General features: G+C 38.5%; 1 protein-coding gene across 1 annotated transcript; it reads left to right on the top strand.

Moving 5' to 3' along the window:
* The first annotated feature begins 8,254 nt into the window (after positions 1-8,254).
* LOC107471061 (uncharacterized) lies at positions 8,255-18,131 on the top strand. The gene is made up of 14 exons (XM_021133774.2): positions 8,255-8,981; positions 9,080-9,214; positions 9,738-9,888; positions 10,312-10,379; positions 10,607-10,666; positions 10,752-10,877; positions 10,954-11,100; positions 11,345-11,992; positions 13,400-13,592; positions 13,704-13,897; positions 14,622-14,723; positions 15,776-15,915; positions 16,222-16,500; positions 16,596-18,131. Exons 1-14 carry the CDS (start codon positions 8,781-8,783, stop codon positions 16,858-16,860), a joined length of 2,709 nt encoding a protein of 902 aa, XP_020989433.1. The 5' UTR covers positions 8,255-8,780; the 3' UTR covers positions 16,861-18,131.
* Positions 18,132-21,961: the final 3,830 nt, after the last annotated feature.

Genomic DNA, 21,961 nt, shown 5'->3' with positions numbered 1-21,961 from the left:
CCTCCACAGGACCTTGGTGGACCAAGGGAGTTCGGCAGATATACTTTTCAAGCCTGTATTCGACAAGTTAGGGTTGGATTAAAGGGAGCTAAAAGCTTACCGGGACACCCTATACGGATTAGGAGACATGCCAATAAAGCCACTGGGATACATCCCCCTGCACACAACCTTCGAAAAGGGGAAAATTCCAAAACTCTGAGCATTGACTTCATCGTCATTGATGTCGGATCGGCGTATAACGCCTTAATCGGCAAGACTACGTTAAATCGGCTCGGAGCAGTGGTGTCAACTCCTCACCTTTGCATGAAATTCCCAACACCTAAGGGAATAGCGACGGTACGAGGAGACCAAAAATTGGCAAGAAAGTGCTACAACGAAAGCTTAAACCTCTGAGGAAAGAGCAAGGAAGTCCACACCATAGAACTCGGGGGAATCAAAGCAAGGGAAGAGCTGCGACCACAACCGGGTGGAAGAACCGAAGAGGTTCAAATCGGAAAAGAGGAAGAAAAAAGAACCAACATAGGGGCCAACCTAGACGAAGGTCTGAAAAAAAGGCTAATAAAGCTCCTACAGCAAAATTCCGACCTCTTCGCTTGGAAAGCTTCCGACATGCTAGGGATATACCCCCGGCTCATGTCCCACAAGCTTTTGGTACACCCCGGATCACGACCCATACAGCAGCGCAGACGTAAGCTCGGTGCAGAATGAGCTCAGGTAGTGGAAGAGCAAGTACAAGCCCTCTTGGAAGCTAACTTCATCCGAGAGGTCAAGTACCCGGCATGGCTAGCAAATGTAGTGCTAGTTAAAAAGCAAAACGGCAAGTGGAGGATGTGCGTCGACTATACTGACCTGAATAAAGCATGCCCCAAAGACCCGTATCCACTCCCCAGTATTGACACCCTAGTAGATGCAAGCTCAGGGTATCAATACTTGTTGTTTATGGATGCTTACTCGGGATACAACCAAATCCCGATGTACAAGCCATATGAGGAAAAAACTTCATTCATCATACCTATAGTAAATTACTGCTACGTGGTGATGCCATTTGGGTTAAAAAATGCCGGGGCCACGTATCAAAGGTTGATGAATAAAGTGTTCGCCCCCACCTTGGGAACTTAATGGAGGTCTACGTAGATGACATGCTGGTAAAAACTAAGGAGGAAGCAGACCTCCTGACAGACCTCTCGCAAGTTTTAGACACCGTAAGGTCGCATGGGATGAGACTAAATCCCACAAAATGCACCTTCGCGGTGGAGGCAGGAAAGTTTTTAGGGTTTATGCTTACACAAAGGGGAATCGAAGCAAACCCCGATAAATGTAAAGCTATATTGGAAATGAAAAGCCTGACTTGCTTGAAGGAGGTCCAGCAATTAAATGGAAGGCTTGCCGCCCTTTCTAGGTTCCTGGCGGGATCGGCACTAAGATCCCTTCCACTATTTTCCCTATTAAGAAAAGGGTGCCTGTTCGAATGGACTCCGGAGTGCGAAGAAGCTTTCCGGGAATTCAAAAAGTTCTTGAGCCAGCCTCCAATCCTGACCCGACCCGTAGTCGGGGAAGAGCTCGTTCTATACTTGTCAATAGCAGACAAAGCTATAGCATCAGCTCTAGTACGGGAAGATGAAGCCGAGCAGCATCCTGTATACTTCACCAGCAAAGTTCTACAGGGCCCAGAACTAAAGTATCAAAAACTTGAAAAGTTTGCATACTCCTTAGTAGTGGCCTCACGCCGATTACGACCGTATTTCCAAGCACACACGATAAAAGTCCGAACGAACCAGCCCATAAAGCAAGTCCTTCAGAAGACGGACATTTCAGGGAGAATGGTTCAGTGGGCAATCGAGCTCTCCGAGTTCGACTTGAAATACGAAGCCAGAATGGTAATAAAAGCTCAATGCCTCACCGACTTCCTTGCAGAATACGCGGGAGACCAAGAAGAAAAATCCACTACATGGGAGTTATATGTAGATGGGTCCTCCAATAAAGTTGGAAGCGGGGCAGGCATAATATTGGTCAGCGAAGGGGGAACGCAAATAGAAGCTTCCCTCAAGTTCGAGTTCCCAGCCTCCAACAATCAGGCTGAATATGAAGCCTTGATTGCAGGGTTAAAACTGGCAGAAGAAGTCGGTGCGACCAAAGTAATAATATTAAGTGACTCTCAGGTGGTGACCTCCCAAATAAATGGAGAGTATTAGGCCAAATATCCCAACATGAAAAAATACTTGGACAAAACCTTGGAGCACCTTAGGCACTTCGAAGAGACCGAGGTAAAGCATATAACTCGGGATCTCAACAGCAGGGTAGACGCCCTCTCCAAGCTAGCAAGTACCAAACCAGGAGGAAACAACAGAAGCCTGATCCAAGAAACTCTCCCTGAACCCTCCGTGGACAAAATGGAGGTTGCTCAAGATGTCTTTGAAATCACCGGGTTAGACCTCGGATGGATGAAGCCCTTTGTCGAATACCTGAAATTCGACATCATCCCCAAAGAAGAAAAAGAGGCCAAAAAAATCCGGAGGGAAGCACAAAACTACACGCTGGTGAAAAATATCCTCTACCAAAGGGGGATATCAACACCATTACTAAAGTGCGTCCCGACCTCAAAGACAACCGAGGTGCTAGAAGAGGTACACAATGGGATCTGCGGAAAGCATCTTGGAGCAAGGTCGTTAACTAAGAAGGTAATCCGGCAGGATTCTACTAGCCGACCTTACAAAAAGACTCCATGGAATTTGTGAAAAAGTGCCAACCGTGCCAAATGCACGCAAACTTTCATGTAGCCCTTCCCGAGGAACTCATTAGCATAACTTCCCCATGGCCCTTCGCAAAATGGGGATTGGACTTACTAGGACCATTCCACAAGCGCCGGGGCAAGTAAAATATCTAATAGTGGGAGTGGATTACTTCACAAAGTGGATAGAAGCAGAACCATTGGCCACCATCACCGCTCAAAGAAGTCAGAAATTCCTCTACAAGAACATTATCACCAGGTATGGGGTACCCCACTCCATCACCACTGATAATGGCACTCAATTCACCGACTCGACCTTCAAAGACCTGGTAGCCAGTATGAAAATCAAACATCAATTCACATCAGTGGAACATCCACAAGCAAATGGACAAGCCGAGACTGCAAACAAGGTCATATTGGCAGGGTTGAAGAAAAGATTGCAGGACGCAAAAGGAGCATGGGCCGAGGAACTCCCACAAGTGCTTTGGGCTTATTGGACCACACCTCAGTCTGCCACAGGAGAAACACCCTTCCGACTTGCTTACGGCATAGAAGCCATGATACCGGTTGAAATCAACGAGCAAAGCCCAAGGGTGAACTTCTACGACAAGGTTGGAAACATAAAGGGGCACAAAGAAGAACTCAAACTTCTCCCTGAAGTCCGCGAACGAGCCCATATTAGAGAAACAACATTGAAGCAAAGAATGGCGAATAGATACAACCAGAAAGTCATTCGAAGGAGCTTTGCCTCAGACAACTTGGTCTTAATCAGAAATGACATAGGAATCAACAAGTCTGGGGAAGGAAAGCTCGCCGCTAATTGGAAGGGACCATACAAGATTAAGGAAGTCCTAGGAAAAGGTTATTATAAGGTGACCGACTTAAACGGCACCGAGTTACCCAGGTCGTGGCATGCTTGTAATATGAAAAGGTACTACAGTTAAAAGCGAACTCTACTCCTTGATGTACTCTTTTCCCAACTTCATGATTTTTTCCCTAAGTAAAAGGGTTTTTTCTGAAGAAGGATTTTTAACGAGGCATCACAGTAGAGACTAAGAGGTCACAGATACCCCGAAACCCTTAGTAGCGATAAAGTACCTTTGCAAATAAATAAAGATCTTTTTCAAATATCTCTTATAAATTCCTTTTCGCTTTCTACGAAATGCGCCGACTTAAGCTCGACAAAGCGTGAAAATCCCATGAACCAACCTAGATGGTCGTCAGGATAAAACGACGAGGTACAAGTCGGCGTAAAGAGGTTATAAAAGTCGATCGTGAATAAACTCGGAAATTAATCGATTAACAAATCAGAAATTTCGAGAAACAAATAAATGCATCACAAAAATAACCTAAGTTATAAAAACTCAATATAAAAAATTGAGCACAAGGAATACCAAAAAGAGGTAAGAAAACTCATGGAAAGCAATAAAAGACTGTCTCAAACCTTTAAAAACCCAGAAGCTTAAAAGAGACAGCCGGCCAAGAAAAGGTTTTCAGAATAAAAAAGATAAAAAAAAGGTTTCGAAAACCTAAAACAGAAAGAGCATGCACACAACCAACAAAAATAACCTAAACCTTTGTCTAAAAAAAGGGTATTTTTAAATATTTAAATATTTTGTTTATGGCCATAAAAGGCCAAAAAGGTGTCAACCGCCTACCACAACAGCATAAAAATAAATAGTTTAAAAAAGTGGGGACCTACAGGCCGGGCCCCCGTATAGCCAGAGATAATTTTTCAAAGGGCATCACCATCACCACCTAGAAGAATAGTCAGAGCACCACCAGAGTCAGGGAGAGAGACATCTATAGGAGTTGGAGGGGACGTTTCAGGAACCTTGGAGGAACTCAGAGCATCATCCGATCGGGGAGGAGACTCTATAATTCTCTGGCCCCAAGTCTTCAACTCGGATTTAGATACAGGTCGGGGAGGAGACACAATGGCCCCATCAATTACGACTTTATCCGAATCCAAGGGTGAGAAATCCAGGTCGGGAGCAAGAACCCCGACCTGTTCCTTAAAAACTCTCCACGCCTCCTCGGACCCCTCGGCAATAGAGTCCTCCAGCTCCGCATAAGCGTCCCAAGCCTTCAGTAGATCTTTTTTGACCTCCACAAGGTTCTGGAACAAACTTGAGTAGCTCTGCTCTGCCTTCTCCCGTAGGCCCTCCGCCATAGAGCATCGGCCCATCAACTTCTCCACCTCCTTCCGGAGATTATCCCTCTCTTCCCTCAGCTTGGTAACCTCTTCCTTCAGACTCCTCTCAGATTCTTGATACAAAAGAATCCTCCCCTCTAGCTCTTCAACCCTTTAGGATGAGCCCAAAGAGCTAAGGGGAGTTTTCTCAAAAATATCAAGAAATTTGCTGCACACCCCCGCTGCCCTAACACTCTCCTGAGCCAGAATAGTAAGGTGGTTCCGAAGAGAAGCATCATCCATACTTATACGTGTATAAGGATAGATATGCTCCCGGATAAATTGACACGCATCCACCTTGGCCTCACCTTCAAAAGGAGAGCCAGACTCTAGAGCCTTGCGTTTTTTCTTTTCTGGCAGGAGAAGGTCGAGAAGAATGAGGCGGCAGAGAAGAAGCCGAGGAAGAAATAACGATAGGTCGGGCAGGGGTTTCCAAGCTGTGAGAAGAAGGGGGAGGAGAAGGACCGGTCGCCCTGGCGCCACCAACCCTGGCGCGGGATCTAGCCTTGGCCTCCTGAACCCTCTGGTAAGACTCCCTTGAATTCCTCTTCGCCATTTCTGCAAAAAAACCATTAAGTAAAAAGTCAATAAGACAAATCGGAGAAAACAACTCGAAAAATCGGAAGACCCAACAAACCAATATGGTACTACCTAATTGGGCACGAAGGTCGGGGAACCCTGGAGAAATTTCTTGGTATCCAAATAAGGGGCTCTCCCCCAAACTTCTCGGAGGAACCCAACGATGGCGGCCTCCACCTCATCCAAATCATCTAAACTATATTTCTCGCAAGGAGAGGCCTCTAACCAGTACAGAGGAAAGCGAGGGGAAGAATTTTCATCCAGGAAAAAAGGGTGGTGACCCTCTACAGCTTGCACTTTGAAAAAGAAATTTTTAAAGTCATGGAATGATTCATCAAAAAGGGTAAAGACTCTCCGGCCTTGTATAGCCCGGAAAGAAATCCATTGTTGTTTATTATTTTGCCCACTGAAGGGCTTAGTCATGTGAAAAAGAAAAAAGAAAATCCTCAAAGAAGTCGAAAAATCTAGGGCATGGCTAATGAATTGATAAATTTTCAAAAAATCCCAAGAATTGGGGTGGAGCTGTGTTGGAGCAACGCGGCAATGGCCTAAAACATTCATTTCAAAGTCAGAAAAAGGGAGAAAAATGCCCAAGCGGGTAATCATACTCTCATACATATAGAAAAAATGAGGGGCTGCCTCAGAGGCCCTCCCAAAGCAAACTCGGTCTTCGGGACCCGGGACAACCAGTTCATATTTTGGCTCGTCCTCATGAAAGGTACAAAGACTATGATGAGTGCGGAGGTTGGTGATGAAGTCCGTGTCAACAAGGGGTTCTTCCCCCAAAACCGTGACATCCACCCACTAAGCGAGAATTTTAACAGAAGACATTTTTTGTTTTTCTAGAAAAAACCTACAAAGAAAAGAAAAAAAAGGATAAAAAATAGGGTCTCTAAAGGGGCCTGGAGTCAGATCCTTGACAAACAAAATCTACGACCAACTCTCCTCTCAAGTAAAAAACATGCAACTCTACAAAGAAAAGATAAGAAAGGAAGCTGACCTTTTTTCTTCTTGCAAGAAAATGGAAGTAACAGCACTCGAAAAGGAAGGAGCTTTCTTCTTTCAATCAAAGGGTGCAGATGCAAAAGTTTTCAGAAATGAAACAAGCAAGAAGAAGGGAAAACATTTATACACACGTTAGGGGCACAAAGGTAAAAACAACGCAGACCATTCAAAAGTTGCACCGTTACCAATGTAACCGCCCCCGCGTATAAATGATCAGACCCCTGAGAGACGCGACGTTTGATTTGACGCGACTGTTGAAAACTTTTAAAAACACGTCGGTTCCGAAAAATCACGTCGGATCCTTATCAAGTCGGCTACGGTCCCGAGTTATAATACTCGACCCCAACCCTTAAAAGGAATTGGGCTCGAGTAGGGACACTGTTCATACCCCGACCCAACGCTAAGGCCCAAGTCCATGTAGCGAGATTCAACCCACTACTTGGACTCCTCAATATACCGACCTCCTCTTTAGAGGTCGGTGCTCCCCACGACTTGCTCTAAAGAAGTCGGAAGCAGAGATTAGCTGGCAGATAATAACTGCCCCTAAAATCTCTCAATCCACTTCTAGAAGCCATATCGTAACCTCCCTAAGATAAATGGACGGTTATCCACCCTAAAAGGTGGAACTACTCCAACGGTGGTTATTGGTTCACCACTATAAATACACTGACATTCCTCAGGTATCTCTAAGTCCCAATACTCTCTAGACCTACTCACACCTTTGCTAACTTAGGCATCGGAGTGTCTTTGCAGGTACTACCTCCATTCTCCTACGCTCATAAGTCGGAAGGAGTCTCTAAAGGCGCTAACCCACTCAAAGGCTTCCTCCCCCATACATTGGGCCAACCTAACAAGTCCAGCCCATTACCTCCGGTTACCCAACGTAACAGTAATATTACATGACTAACGTAAAACTACTTTACAATAATGATGTATTAAAATTAAATTTTTAGTAAAAACTAAAAAATTGCATTAAAAATGTTAAAAAAATAGGTACTTTCAGACCAATCCATCCAATATTGTGTGATGAGGTTCCACCCTGCATGCATGTGGAATCCATGAGTCACAGGCAAACATTGTAGATGAATTCACTATAATAATGTGACTTCACACTATTTATATAGGGAAGGAATTTATGTTGCTCTTCCATTCTTATTTTTAATGGAACTATTTATCTTAAAAATTTAAGTTGTTAAATAAATAAAATAATTATATATCTTATACTCTTTAAAATAACAATTTGTTCTTGTGATTTTAGTTTAGTTTAGTTTATGGTATTAATTAATGAATTAAAAAAAATTTAAATTTTATGATAAAATTTATGTTTTAAATACATTAAATATTTTTTTATTTTTTAAATTTAACAAATGCTCTAAAATTATTCATTGATTAAAAAAAAATTAATAGTTCCACTCACTAATTCTTAAGTTTGAATGGATCAGAGATGTTCTTATAAAAGAACGTAAAACAACTAAAATGTTCAGTAGTGTTATCATATATTTTGAAGTAAATATTTAAAAATATTAAAAGAATAAATAATAAAGAGAGAGTTTACTAAACTAGGATTTTTAATTGAAATTTTTTTATAAATAATATAAAAAATTTAAATTTCCAATATATTTCTTATATATTTATTAGAAGATTAAAAATTTCATTAATAATATGTTAATATATATTTTAGAAACACATATTAACCCAGCCCTAAATAAATACACCAAAGACTATACTTTAACGTTTATTGTCCCCATTTATAAAAGTTGAGCAGTTTGGAACGAGACTTCCTCTCGAGCCGAGTGAGTTCTTGCTTCTCTGCTTCGAGTAGCCGACTCGACCTTTCTTACCAGATATTGGATTACCTATCAAAACGGTGCAGACGGCCCGGTCCGGCCCCAAGACCATTCAGTCATTCTCCATTCAGTTCAGCCTCAGCCCTCAAGCTCCCTGCCTCCCTCAGCCATTCAGCCTCACTTAAGTCACTCCCCCAGTCCCCAGTCCCCAGTCCCCAGTCCCCAGGCTGACCCCTGACCTCGTCTTCTCTCCCACTCCCAGTCTCTCAGCACGCACGACGCACTCCCAGCTCCTCGTTCGACTGACGATGATGACGGCCTACGATTGACGTCCGACGACTGACGACCTACGGTGCTGCCCTGCTTCTCGGTGACGACTGACGCTCCCCAAGTGTGCAAGTGCTACACAGCACACGAACACAAACAAAAGGCCAAGGGGACACTGTTTTTTTTTTTACTTCCCTAACCCTTTGACGATCGCCATACCATGGGGAAGACCAAGAAGAACAAGAAGAGCAACAAGAATTCCGGTCCTGATGCAGTAGCCATGAAATTGAAAGCATCTTCTAAGGGCGCCGACAACCCTTTTGAGTCCATCTGGTCTCGAAGGAAGTTTGACGTCCTCGGACAGAAGCGCAAGGGGGACACCCGCCGCATTGGCCTCGCTCGCTCCCTCGCCATCGAGAAGGTTTCTTTTTGAACCGATTGCGAATAGTTTTCAGTATTATTGTACTCTATATATGTTTAGTTAAGACTGTTTGTTTTGGGTGCTGAGCGGTTCTACAGAGGAAGAAGACACTTCTAAAAGAGTACAAACAGAGCACTAAGTCTTCGGTGTTTGAGGATAAGCGAATTGGTGAGGGAGATAAAGCACTTGATGAGTTTGGCAAGGCTATCTTGAGAACCCAGCGAGAACGCCAGGTTTCTTATATTTTTTTTGGGTTGACTGTGCTGATTTCATTTATGTTAATATTACATATTCCCTAGAGGGTAGGGCAGTATCATATTTACAGTGGAGTTCAATTGTACATTACATAATCAGGGAGGGATATCTAAGTTCGAATGTCATTGTTAATTTTCAAGGGTAGTTAGTTAGGTTATAGATTTATAATGGAAGCTACTATTGCCTAATTTTAGGGGAGTTCAGTGTAATTTATCCTAGTATCACATGTTTAAACAGCTAGATTGATGAGATTGTTGAAATTCAAGAAAGTTTTGTTGCCAACTAAATGATTCAGTTTCTTGCAAATTGGCAATATACTTCTACTTATGTCCAAGGTTGTAGCTTTGTTTCTGCGACGCATGAATTATGATAATTATGATTGTAGATGTTATAAATAAGTTAGAAGTTTGTAAAGTTATCTTCTTATAACTTAAATGTGTTGCTGTTCTCCAGCATTCCTTTTCTAACGCTTCTTCATTCATGTTCTTTGGATCTTCATAGTTGAACATGAAACTAAGCAAGAAAAGCAAGTATCACCTGTCGGATGAAGAGGATGATTTTGATGAACCTAATACTTTGGGTTTGGAAAGAGATGATTTTGAAGATGAAATGCTTCCAGACGATGATGGTGACGAAGCTTATGAAACTAAACGTATGTAGCATTTACGTAGTTTTAGAAAAGAGTCTTTTACCTTATAATTATTTGGATGTTGATAATGACAAGCAGTGGAGTTTGTGCTCTATTTGTTCTCTTGCTTTTGATTTGGTTTCTTAGGATGACTTTGTTTTGCATGATAATAGGTTAAGTGTATGTATGTTATTGTGTGTCTGATGATGGCCGTATTACTATTTTGATACCTTTCGTCAATGTAATTCCTGCATATTAACTTCTAGCTTCCTATTATGTTATTTTTCATATCTTTGGCTACTTCAATCCTATTGAATTCTTTTGCTGAAGTTGTGACTTTTTGTACTATCATTACAGCTTTCTGCTATATAATTAATTTATCAAATATTCTTTACTATATGTTATTCCATCATCTTGGGGTGGTCATGTTGTATATTGTTTTGACAGGAAAATCAGCTTTGGGGCTGCATATGCAGATTCCAACGGAGACAAGTGTGGCTGAAGGTGAAGCAAATGTAAGATGCCTTGTAATATAAATATAAGTATATTTGAACACCCCCCCTCTTTCTTTTATTTCTATATTATTGTATGTTGTTGTAATGGTTGATGCATACAAAAGGAGAATGTATCAACTTCATGATCTGACATTATTCATTGTGATTTTGATTTCTATTCCTCGCCAACTTCTTTACCATTATCACTATATTATGAAATTGTTTGTTAATGGTGACATCTTCTGCAGAAGAAGAAAACTCATGCAGAGGTTATGAAGGAAATTATTGCAAAAAGCAAATATTTTAAGGTGTGGAATTTTTTTATTCAGCCTCTTGTGTTTGTTTTCCTAATATATATGTACACTTATTCTTTCACTCTTTAATATTTTGCAGGCTGAAAAAGCCAAAGAAAAGGAAGAAAAAGAAGAATTGCTTGACGAATTAGATAGGAAGTTCACTTCTTTGTCTCAATCTCAAGCATTAGTTTCTCTAAGGAAACCGAATAGTAATTCTCAGCAGGTACTTTTAACACAGGAGAGTCTTCTTTAGGCCTTAGTAACTATCTCTTATTTTAACTTCTTTTTCTTTGTGGCAGGAAAAACCGGATGAGTATGACATGCTTGTCAAACAAATGGGACTGGAGATGCGTGCTCGTCCTTCAAATAGGATAAAGACACCAGAAGAGATAGCTCAAGAAGAAAGAGAACATTTAGAGGAAATGGAGGTACGATTACTTGATTTTTAAGTATTTGTTATTGTGCTTTGAATAAAATTGCTTACATGATAATATGATATAACGAGTTTTTATGTAATTGTTCAAGAAAACAGAGTTTTGTCCTTGGTTGAATAACTGAATTTATAAATATCAATCATGAATTTTGTTTGGTATTTTTGAGTTCCTGTCAGACCTCCAAGCATGCCATACCTAAATGAGAAGCTAGGCTTGGCTTTGGATAATTAACTAATGGGCTAGTGTTCATCCTCAGTTTCGATACAAAACTAACGAGTCCCTTTGTTCTTCCTTTCATGATGAAGACAATGAAGATTCAGAAAAGGCATCTAAGCAAAATCCAAGATCTCTATCTGGTGATGATCTTGGTGATTCCTTCTCTCCAAATGAAGAAACTATGGCTAAGAAGGGTTGGATTGATGAGATTCTTGAAAGAAAAGATGAGGAAGATTCTGACAGCGAAGAGAGTGATGGTGAATATTCTGATGACTTAGGAAGCTCTGAAGGTGCGGATGAGGGATCTGATGAGGATCTTGATGATCATGAGAAGGATCTTTCTTTAAAAGATTGGGAGCAGAGTGATGATGATAATATTGGAATAGATCTGGAAGATGAAGATAACGAGGAAGAAAGCAAAGAAAGAACTTCAGAAGAAGTTGATGGGAAAAATGTTGTGGATATGAGTTCAAAGAAAGACATGAAGGATCCTTTACAAGCCAAAAAAATATATGTTGGAGGAAAACCGTCAAAAGAGTTACCTTATATAATTGAAGCTCCCAAGAACATTGAAGAATTATATTCCCTGCTGGATAATTGCTCTATTTCTGATACCATCCTAGTAATTAACCGGATTCGGAAAAGCAATCCAATCACACTTGCAGTGGAAAATCGCAAGAAAATGCAAGTATGAAATTCCTTCACTTTGATCAACTTCTCTTTAGTTCTAGATAATATCTTTGCATTTATACATGTGATGTTCCACTAATGATGTTGTCTCTGAAACTTTGTTGGCTAAAAGCATTTTCTCATTGATCTGATATTAACATTTAATTAAAATTGTATATTGCTATTATATGTCATATGTATTAATATTACTAGTATCAGTTCACACTTCATTTGTTGAGTAAATGTAGTTGATATGCTACTACATTTATGTTATGCTTTTGCTGGTAGTTACTGCTTAGACCGGACATATATACTCTTTCATTATTGTAGGAATCCTTAATCATCAGTTTGAATCAAACTAATGCTTTGATAAAAGTAAAATTAGCTAGCTAATATAGTTTGATACAGTGTTTTACATCATATCCCTATGCATATGTTGTATCATGCAATAATTTAATTTTGTTCTTGAAAGCTATTAACCAAGCTTGAGAAAATACCATGTTATGCATTAATTGCTATTGATATTGTTGCGACATTGTTTCCCAAGGGGATATGGTTGTGCCTTTGAGAAAATACCACATGTTACGCTGGTCCACGTTCAAGCTGCATTGGGATTGGATATGTAGCATTCAATATAGATTAGTATGGTTTAGGTATTAATTTGATTTATTTAATTAAACACTAAATTTATTAGGCATTAATATAATTTATTAAATTAAAATATTAAAATTATTATAAAGTATATAATATTATAATATGAGACTAAACAAACGGAAGATATACATATATATGACACGATAAATACAAACTCAACTATAGCTCATTAGTTGAGGACCATGTGAAAGGAGAATAACATGAATGTACCAGATTTAATTCCAAAAACTAGCCATCTTGGAATTGTTTTTGAAGGCTTACACGTACGCAGTTCAGTTTACGAACTGGTTCGCTTGTGCTCAACCCAGTTGGTTCATCTCCAATCCAGTCGATATATATCTGTGGATATGAAAAAAAAAAATTAAAAAGATTAAAAGAAAACTCACGGTTACAAAAGTGTATTGCCATTACATAGGGGAACTCGTATCCAACCCTACATGTTTTGCTTTTCATAGGGGAACTCTTATCCCCAATTTTTTATTATCCTTCTACTCATCTTTTGAAATTCTTCTTTTATCCGATAAATAAATAATTATCTAGCTTGGAAACTAACTAATTTTTCCCTCCTTTAACTGCTGCATCAAAGATGTTTGCTCAACTTTGTTTGCACAATATGGGAAATAAAATTATGGCAACATTTCCCTGACAGATACTCCTTTTCTTTTGGTGATAGGTTGCGACTTCATCTATATCATTTATCAAGAGTTGTGCTTGATGATTATTATTTGTCAAACTATATAGTTGGAAATAATCCTAGGTCTTCCCTTTTCAGGTATTTTATGGGGTATTATTGCAGTATTTTGCTGTTATGGCAAACAAGAAACCTTTGAATGTTGGGTTACTCAATATGCTAGGGAAACCATTGATAGAGATGAGTATGGAGATCCCGTACTTTGCTGCAATATGTGCTCGTCGCAGAATAGAGAGTATTAGAAAGCAGTTTGTTGAGAGCATCAAGAATCCAGGTAAGAATGAAATTCAATTGAATAAGATCATTTTCTCCATTACCTTTTATCGGGAGCTATACAGTTGTATGCCTGTTTTACACGGTTTGAAGAGTACCATTCTTGTTGCAGAAAGCAGCAGCTGGCCTTCTACAAAGACATTATTTCTCTTGCGATTGTGGTCCATGATATTTCCATGCTCTGACTTTAGGCATCCAGTTATGACCCCTGCGATTCTATTGATGTGTGAGTATCTCATGCGTTGCCGAATAGTATCTGGTCAGGATATTGCCATTGGCTCTTTCTTATGCTCAATGCTTCTCTCTGTAAGTACTGCTTGGGATATTTCTATACACTAACTTAAGGCGTGCAGTTTATTCTATGCTTGATTAGTATCATAAAAGTTGTTTTGTTGCAATGTTGACAACTTGATGTGTCTTCATGATGATAATAATAATAATAATAATAATAAAAATGAGCTAACAAAAGGAAAAAACTGTCATAAAGGGATAATTTTTCTAATAATTTCTTTTCTTGGTAATTTGTTTTAATCACTTAACTTACATGACAGCAAAACACTTACTAAAAATCATGTGCTGAGATATATACAAATATATTGGCAGATAGCCCCAATGCGCCATTGGTTTGTGTATCTTTCTTCTTTTGCCTAAAACCATCAAAACTAGTCAGTAGGACATACTCCAAAATCCTAGATTTTGCCAAGCAGTCACCAAATATACCAAACTTGTCCGATTCTGCAGTTTTTCTTTCACTCGATCATTCTAGTCAGGACTTGTCTCCTAGAGTTCTATACCATTATCACTATTAATACCAATTCCTTTCAACCTACCTCTGCCTTACCGTCTCATCCTATGCACCATGAGATGAGAAAAGTTCATATTTAGCTAGCATGTGGTATGATTTAGAAACTTTGCTTTGGACATCTTTTGTTGCAAGCATGATATATATTGCACTTCTGTATGTCAAGTTTCTTTGTTTTTGAATGATTGCATTTGCTGCTTGCTTATAATATACTTACCGTGAATATAGGTATTTAGACAGTCAAGAAAGTTCTGTCCTGAAGCAATAATGTTCCTCCAAGCTGCGCTGATTGCAGCGGCTGAGAGTAATATTTCGCATGCAGATTCTCAGGTATGACTTCTTAATGGATAATGAAGAAGTTTCCTTTCGGTTTGGCTATATTTGTAATGGAAATTTCACTAAATAGAAACCATTAGGAGGCAAAAGAAAAAGGAGCAGGGACATGGAAAGAAAGATATTTCGTATACATCTGGCCTATTAATTTGTGTTAGCTTTTTCATCGAAAAAACTTGTGTTAGCTTTATGAAAATTATTTTCTGGTAATTCCAAGTATAAAACTATTGTTTTGTTTAGAGAAAAATTCTGTAATTTCTTGTACTTTTGATTAGTGCTCCCCTAAATCATGCATGGAAACTATACATATATAATTAATTTCTATACATGTTTTTATCAGAACATATGCTACTGCTACATGATATGAACTTGGGAGGAGTTAAATAACAGCTTTATGATAGTTTGCATTTATAACACACCAAAGCATTTTAATTTCAATCAAATCCTCTAAAAAATGAAGAGATCTGATCTTAGTTATAATGTAAATCCATGATTATGACTAAGATCAAATCCCTTACAGAGCAAAGTGCATGTTAGATGCTGATTATTCTACCCCCAGACAGTTTTTCAGCAAGAATCTTGCACTTGAAAATTTTCACCATTTTTTCCGTAACTAAAATAAGGTAAATCAATGTCCAAAATTCACATTGTTCTAAACTAAAGAGTTGCTTTCATAGGATGAGTATTTCAGATTATTGGGTTAATTAGCATTTTCATGTATGATACTCTTTTAATGTTGTTTACAAAAATAAGAATGTTGATGCACTATATACTTCAACATTTAGTGGATATTTCAGTGCAATCAGTCCCAACGTTAACAGATATTTATATTGATCTTGCATTTGTGCTACTGATCAATTGAGTGTATTGCTTATCATGCAAGAAGACTTCATATATAGGCTTGAGGTTTGTGCAGTAGTAGATCCATTAGATCGTGATTTTTGGTGTACATTATCGGCTATGTAGTGCTATATGCGTTATGTTGCCATGTTGGTGCTACATTTTCCTGGTTGAACATTGAAGTAAGCATGCTATTTGTTTTATGCTAGGCCTATCAACTTATGGAACTGAAAGCTCTCAAGCCTGTGCTGTGCATATGTGAAACCGTAAATGAGATCAGTCCTCTGAACTTTTTCCACATAATGGACATGCCGGAGGACTCTTCTATTTATTCTTCTGATAATTTCAGGTAATCAATAATTTATTCACACTCAAAAAGATGCACATTGTTATCAAGATATATCTTTTTAATGCCGAGTCCCTCGGACTTTAAAGGGTTCTTTATTTATTCCTTTTCAAGGGGGTTTTGGGGGTAAAGCTTGTAGAGGAGTTGGGAATTTTTTTTATGAAGATAATGCAATCATATCGATCTTCCTAAAAGTTGCCAGTTATATCTCTATGTTTACACTTAGTGGCTATATAGTCTTGAGTTTTGGTTGTAGTCCTGGTGTGTATCTTCATTTATCCTTGCTAATTTGGTTTTCAATGATTACAGGGCTAGTGTGTTAGTTGCCGTTATCGAAACTCTACAAGGATATGTCGAAGTCTATGAAGGCTTAAGCTCGTTTCCTGAAATATTTTTACCAATTTTGAGGATTCTATTTGAGATATCAGAACAGAAAAATATGCCAAATGCATTAACAGAGAAAATTAAAGATGTGACTGAGCTAATTAAGGCGAACATAGATAAACATCACACTTTGAGGAGACCACTTCAAATGCGAAAACAAAAGCCAGTACCAATCAAATTATTGAATCCCAAGTTTGAGGAGAAGTAAGTTGACCTCTTTTTCGCACATTCAAAATGTTGATTTGGTTTGTTTGCAGGGAACTCGAATTAAACACTCAATTGTCATATTTATTCTGCAGTTACGTCAAGGGTAGAGATTATGATCCAGACCGTGAACGAGCCGAAATGAGAAAGTTGAAGAGACAGTTGAAGCGTGAAGCAAAAGGAGCTGCTCGTGAATTGCGTAAAGACAATTATTTCTTGCTTGAGGTGAAGGATAAAGAAAGGTCCTTACAAGAAAAAGAAAGAACTGAGAAGTATGGTAGAGCTAAGGCATTCCTTCAAGAACAAGAACATGCTTTCAAATCTGGACAACTAGGAAAAGGGAGGAAGAGGAGGAGATAAATTTAACTTCGGCTTTCTTCGATACTGCGTTAACGAATTGAGAGATGCATGGGCCCCTACTTCACATTAAAGACCTCAAGGGATTGCTTTTCTCCACTTCCCGCCCAATCTTTAGGAGTTGGAGAAGAAATGATGCAGGTTAATCTTCTTGAAAAGAAAGTGTGTGTTGGTGATTGTTAGCGGGAAGATACCAATTTTGTTTGATATTTAATACTTAAGTGGTTGTAATATTCAAATTAGAGAAAGGAGTCCTAAAAGTTTGTACGCTGAAAGGTGAATAATATAGAGGCAAAAAATTTAGTTGGAGTAGTGCTAACTTTTTTTTTCATTTTAGTTTTCAATGTTAGATTTATAATTTAGGAACCGGTGTTTATGTTGTTTAAAAAAGTCATTAGTTACCTAGCATAACTCAAATACCAAACATTATTAATCCTAATTTGCCACTAAGCCATTCACGGCAGCGGTAAAAGTAGCAGCAAAAGTTTAGTGGTGTGAGCAACACTTCTTCTTTAACTGATAACTGCTCTTTATTTTACTCATCAATTACATGCTCATTGTCTTTAATGGCCGATACGTCAGTGAAGAAGAACCTCTCCCTTTCCTTCACTTCTACTTCCCTCACCATTCAATTTTTCAATTTAGAAATTTAAGGTTTTTTATTAATAATATAAATTTTGGGCCCTGTTTTTGTTTTGTTTTTTTATTAATTCATTCCAAAACGCCATTGTTTAGCCTATTTTTTAAAAATCGGAAAAATCTCTGATCGTGCAGATCTGCGGACAACGTCATTGTACCAGTAACTTCAAGAGAAAGAAAAAGAGCAATGAAGACCATCTTTGATTTGAGAGAAGCAGAGGAAAATAAACGAGGAAAGGAAAAATCTGCAATGTCATTGTATCAGTAGCTTCAGTGAAAAGGTAAAAGAGTAATAAAGAGCATCTTTGATTTGAGAGAAGCGGAGGAAAAATTGAAGGACTTTTTAAGCTTTCCAATCCTTCCAAAGTGCAACACACTAACTTCGTTCATCAAGTTATTTTACCTCACCTTTCTAACTCACTCACTGTCATTCCACGGTCACTGCCTCGTTTCCAGCTCCTCTGCTCGTCTGTGTGCTGCCCCGGTGTGCTTCACCAAGCTCGTCTTCATCTTCGTCGATCCGGCCTCTGCTTGTCTCCAACCCGGTCGCATCGGCTCCATCTGCAGTGTGCTTTGCAGCCGTACTCGCTTTTTATATTAGTTTTGGTTTTGCAGTTGTAGAGGTAATTTTTTTTCAATCACTTTATTTTTGTGTTTCTTTTATTTAGTTAAATTGTATTTAAAGAAATATTGATTATATTTATACAAATGATTAATTGATGCTAATGTAATACTAATACTATGCTGTGGTTAGTTTTTAATTTTAATTTATTAATATAATATTATTATTTTAAAAAAAATATGAATCAAAAATTAAAATATAAAGACAAAATTAAAATTAATATGAAAAAAAAATAATGATATTTCGGTCTTTGATGCACTACAAATAAATATCGAAAGAAAAGTAAAAATGATTACAGTGACATGCACAGTAATAATTTTTCTGTGCAGCAAATTTGTTTTACAAATCCTTTAAAATTATCATCCCTTTTTTTGTAACTGGTTTGGAATACTACCTGGACACTGTTAATTAGAAAGAATGTAGAATATTTATCTATAAATGTTATGAATCAACTTTTACCAATTTTGTGTTTCATAAAGAAGATTGAGACTAACTTAAAAAGATATTTAAAAAATTGTACAAATACTTCAACTTGTGAATAATTCTCCACATACATGCATTTTTTTTATACAAATTATTTATAGTCATTTATATCAACATGCTTTGAATCACACGTTTTCACTGCATCTTCTTCTTTTTCTTGCTATACGTTTTTCTTCCTCTTCTTCTTTTTTTCTTTCGTTTCTTACCTTCTCTTTCTCCTTCTTCATTTACCGTGTTTTTCTCTCTGTTTTCTTTTTTTATTATTCTCGATTTCCATTGGTTTTTGACATCAAGATCTGAAATCATTTTTGAAGAAGAAAATGAGGAGGAGAAAGAGAAAGAGTTCTGAATTATGCATAAGGTATACTTCAACGAATTTTGGGTGTATTTCTGTAATCCTTTGGGTGTATTTCTGAAGTTCCATTATCTTCAAATTTGGCAAGAAACTCTTTTTCATGGAGGAAGAAGAAGAGTCGTTCATAATGCATGGTGAGTAGCGCGCTTTGGAAACAGGAAGTAGTTAAATAATGTGCGTTTATTTACTTTTGAATGTGGGAATATAATACGTGTGTTTTGTTGAGTTTGTGCCAACTTGTAAGACTTGTAAACCAAAAAAACTTATATGTGTAACAAGCCTCCTTACTTATTTACAAGAGAGAAAAGAAATTATATATGAAGGATTACAAAATAAAAACAATACTGTGATACCTCAAGAAAAAGGATACCTCACCGGTTGAAACAGAAGGAACAAGTGAAAAACAAACTAGTGAAGAATGAAAATTGTTCTATTGGTACTCTTATTTCAAGCGATAATCTGAGTTTAAATCTGTCTTTGGAGCTTAAATTATTCAAGATATTTATGGGAGAAAATAAGTAAGTTGATCAATTGATTTTAATTATTTTATTATTTTATATAAATTATTATTTTTATTGTTACATATATTGTTTGGTAGAAAAGAATTACATTAGGAGTCCATTGTTACGGCCTTGGACACACTCCAACGCTACCGTGCCGGCACTCGGACTTACTCAACCTCTTGAGCTAAGACCAAGTCAGCCTAACCCTCAATACTTAGCAAGAAAGCTAAGAATACAAGAGAACACAAGAGAAAGGAAGCTTTGGTGGAAGAACACTTTATTGCTCAAGTGTGGTTACAAATGATTCACACACACCCAAACTCTAACTCTCACCCCTATTTATAGCCATCCACCTCCTCTCTCACGAGTCTTAAAACGACGTGCTCCTAACCCTCAAGAACCTCCTAACCCTCAAGAACCAAAGCCTAGAGCAAAATGTGACGGCGTTGGACACACTCTAACACTATCGTATCGACACTCAGATTTATTTAACTTCTTGATTTAAAATCAAGTCAGTCTAATTCTCAGTATTTAGCAAGAAAGCTAAGAACACAAAAGAATACAAGAGAAAGGAAGCTTTGGTGGAAAGAACACTTTATTACTTAAGTGTTTGTTACAAATGACTTTCATACTCAAATCCTAACTCTCTTCTCCTATTTATAGTCTTCTATCTCCTTAATGGATTGTTAGGATTAAATTTAATCAACGGTCCAGATTAATCATAAAAAACCTTCATTACAAATATCTATCCTACCATAACTTTCTAAATATTTCTAGATTATTTCATACTAATCTTCATACTAATATATACATCCACACTCTTTTAGATTACTCTATAACCTTCCAAACTCTTCTAGAACATTCTAGAGTATTTCGGGACCTTCTAGGACATTTTAGAACGTTCAGGAACTATCTAGAGCATTCTCAAACATTCTAAAAAATTATACAAACACCGTTAAATCTAACATTTTAAAATTTATTGTGACATTCTCCCCCACCTAATGCGCAGACGTCCTCGTCGCGTTTTGTTCATGATAGTGCTCTAGGTGTTCTTGGAATTGCCACAGATCTTCGCGAGTTTCCCAGCTAGCTTCGGTTATCGGGAGCCCTTTCCACTTGATCAAGTATTGGATACTTGGTGGCGCCCCTCTTCGTCGCACGATGCGATTAGCTAAGATCTCTTCGATTTCTTTATCAAATGATCTAATTACCACAGGCGGAGCGCGACTTGAGTCACCTCTACTCGGTTCGTCTTGGTCTCCATGATATGGTTTAAGCATACTCACATGGAATATCGGGTGAATCTTCATAGAGGGAGGAAGTTGTACTTTGTAAGCAACCTCCCCAACACGTCCAATGATCTCAAATGGCCCTTCATATTTGTGGATTAAGCCCTTATGAACCTTGCAAAAGGCTTTGAATTGTTGTGAAAGAAGTTTAATCATTACCTTGTCTCCCACTTGATAGCTTGCATGCCTCCTCTTCTTATCTGCCCATTTCTTCATCCTCTTGGCAGCTTTGTCGAGGTAAGAACGAGTGACATATGCTTGTTCTTCCCATGACTTAATCATATGATAAGCTCCAGGGCTCTTCCCTGAGTAAGAGGAAGAAAGAGAGTGAGGTGTAAGCGGCTGTTGTCCAATCACAATCTCGAATGAGCTCTTCCCTGTAGACTCACTCCTTTGCAGATTGTATGAGAATTGAGCAATGTCTAGGAGTTTTGTCCAATCCTTCTGATTAGCGCTTACAAAATGCCTCAAGTAACACTCAAGTAAGGCATTCACTCTCTCAATTTGCCCATCGGTTTGAGGATGGAAGCTTGTTGAAAAATGAAGCTCCGACCCAAGGAGTTTGAACAGCTCTGTCCATAGTCGTCCTGTGAAGCGTGGATCTCGATCACTAATGATGCTCTTAGGCAATCCCCAGTACTTCACCACATTCTTGAAGAATAGTCGTGCTGCTTCCTCTGCAGTGCAGTCAGTAGGGGCAGGTATAAAGGTAGCATACTTCGAAAATCGATCCACTACCACGAGAATAGATCCAAACCCCTCGGACTTCGGTAAGGTAGAGATGAAATTTAGAGAGACACTTTCCCACGGTCGCTCTGATGGAGGCAGAGGTTCCAACAACCCGCTTGGTGTCTTGTTTTCAATCTTATCTTGTTGGCACACAAGACAAGTCTTCACATAGCTCTCCACTTCATCTCTCATTTGAGGCCAATAATAAGAAGATTCAATGAGTGCTAAGGTCCTTCGCTGACCTTGGCGACCAGCCCACTTGGTATCGTGGCATTCTCTTACCAAATTCCTTCTTAGATTTTCCCATTTAGGAACGTATAGTCTTCTCCCTTTTGTGTAGAGAAGGTCGTTTTCTAACCAAAATCTTTTGGTCTTACCTTCTCTAGCCAACTCCACCAACTTCTTTGCTAATGGATCGTGATGCAACCCTTCCTTGATGGTATGCACAATAACTCCTTCAACCATAGAAATGGCCGCCAACTCA

Source organism: Arachis duranensis, chromosome 1 (assembly GCF_000817695.3).
Source record: "Arachis duranensis cultivar V14167 chromosome 1, aradu.V14167.gnm2.J7QH, whole genome shotgun sequence".
NCBI classification, from domain to species: Eukaryota; Viridiplantae; Streptophyta; class Magnoliopsida; order Fabales; family Fabaceae; genus Arachis; species Arachis duranensis.
The sequence above is the reverse complement of the archived record's forward strand: the minus strand, read 5'-3'. Positions and strand labels throughout refer to the sequence as shown.

Excerpts from the sequence above, each read along its gene's own strand:
- LOC107471061 (XM_021133774.2), top strand. The coding sequence starts at position 8,781 with ATGGGGAAGACCAAGAAGAACAAGAAGAGCAACAAGAATTCCGGTCCT. Across the intron at positions 10,380-10,606 it reads TGGCTGAAGGTGAAGCAAAT|AAGAAGAAAACTCATGCAGA; the intron begins GTAAGATGCCTT and ends CATCTTCTGCAG. Across the intron at positions 10,878-10,953 it reads CGAATAGTAATTCTCAGCAG|GAAAAACCGGATGAGTATGA; the intron begins GTACTTTTAACA and ends TCTTTGTGGCAG.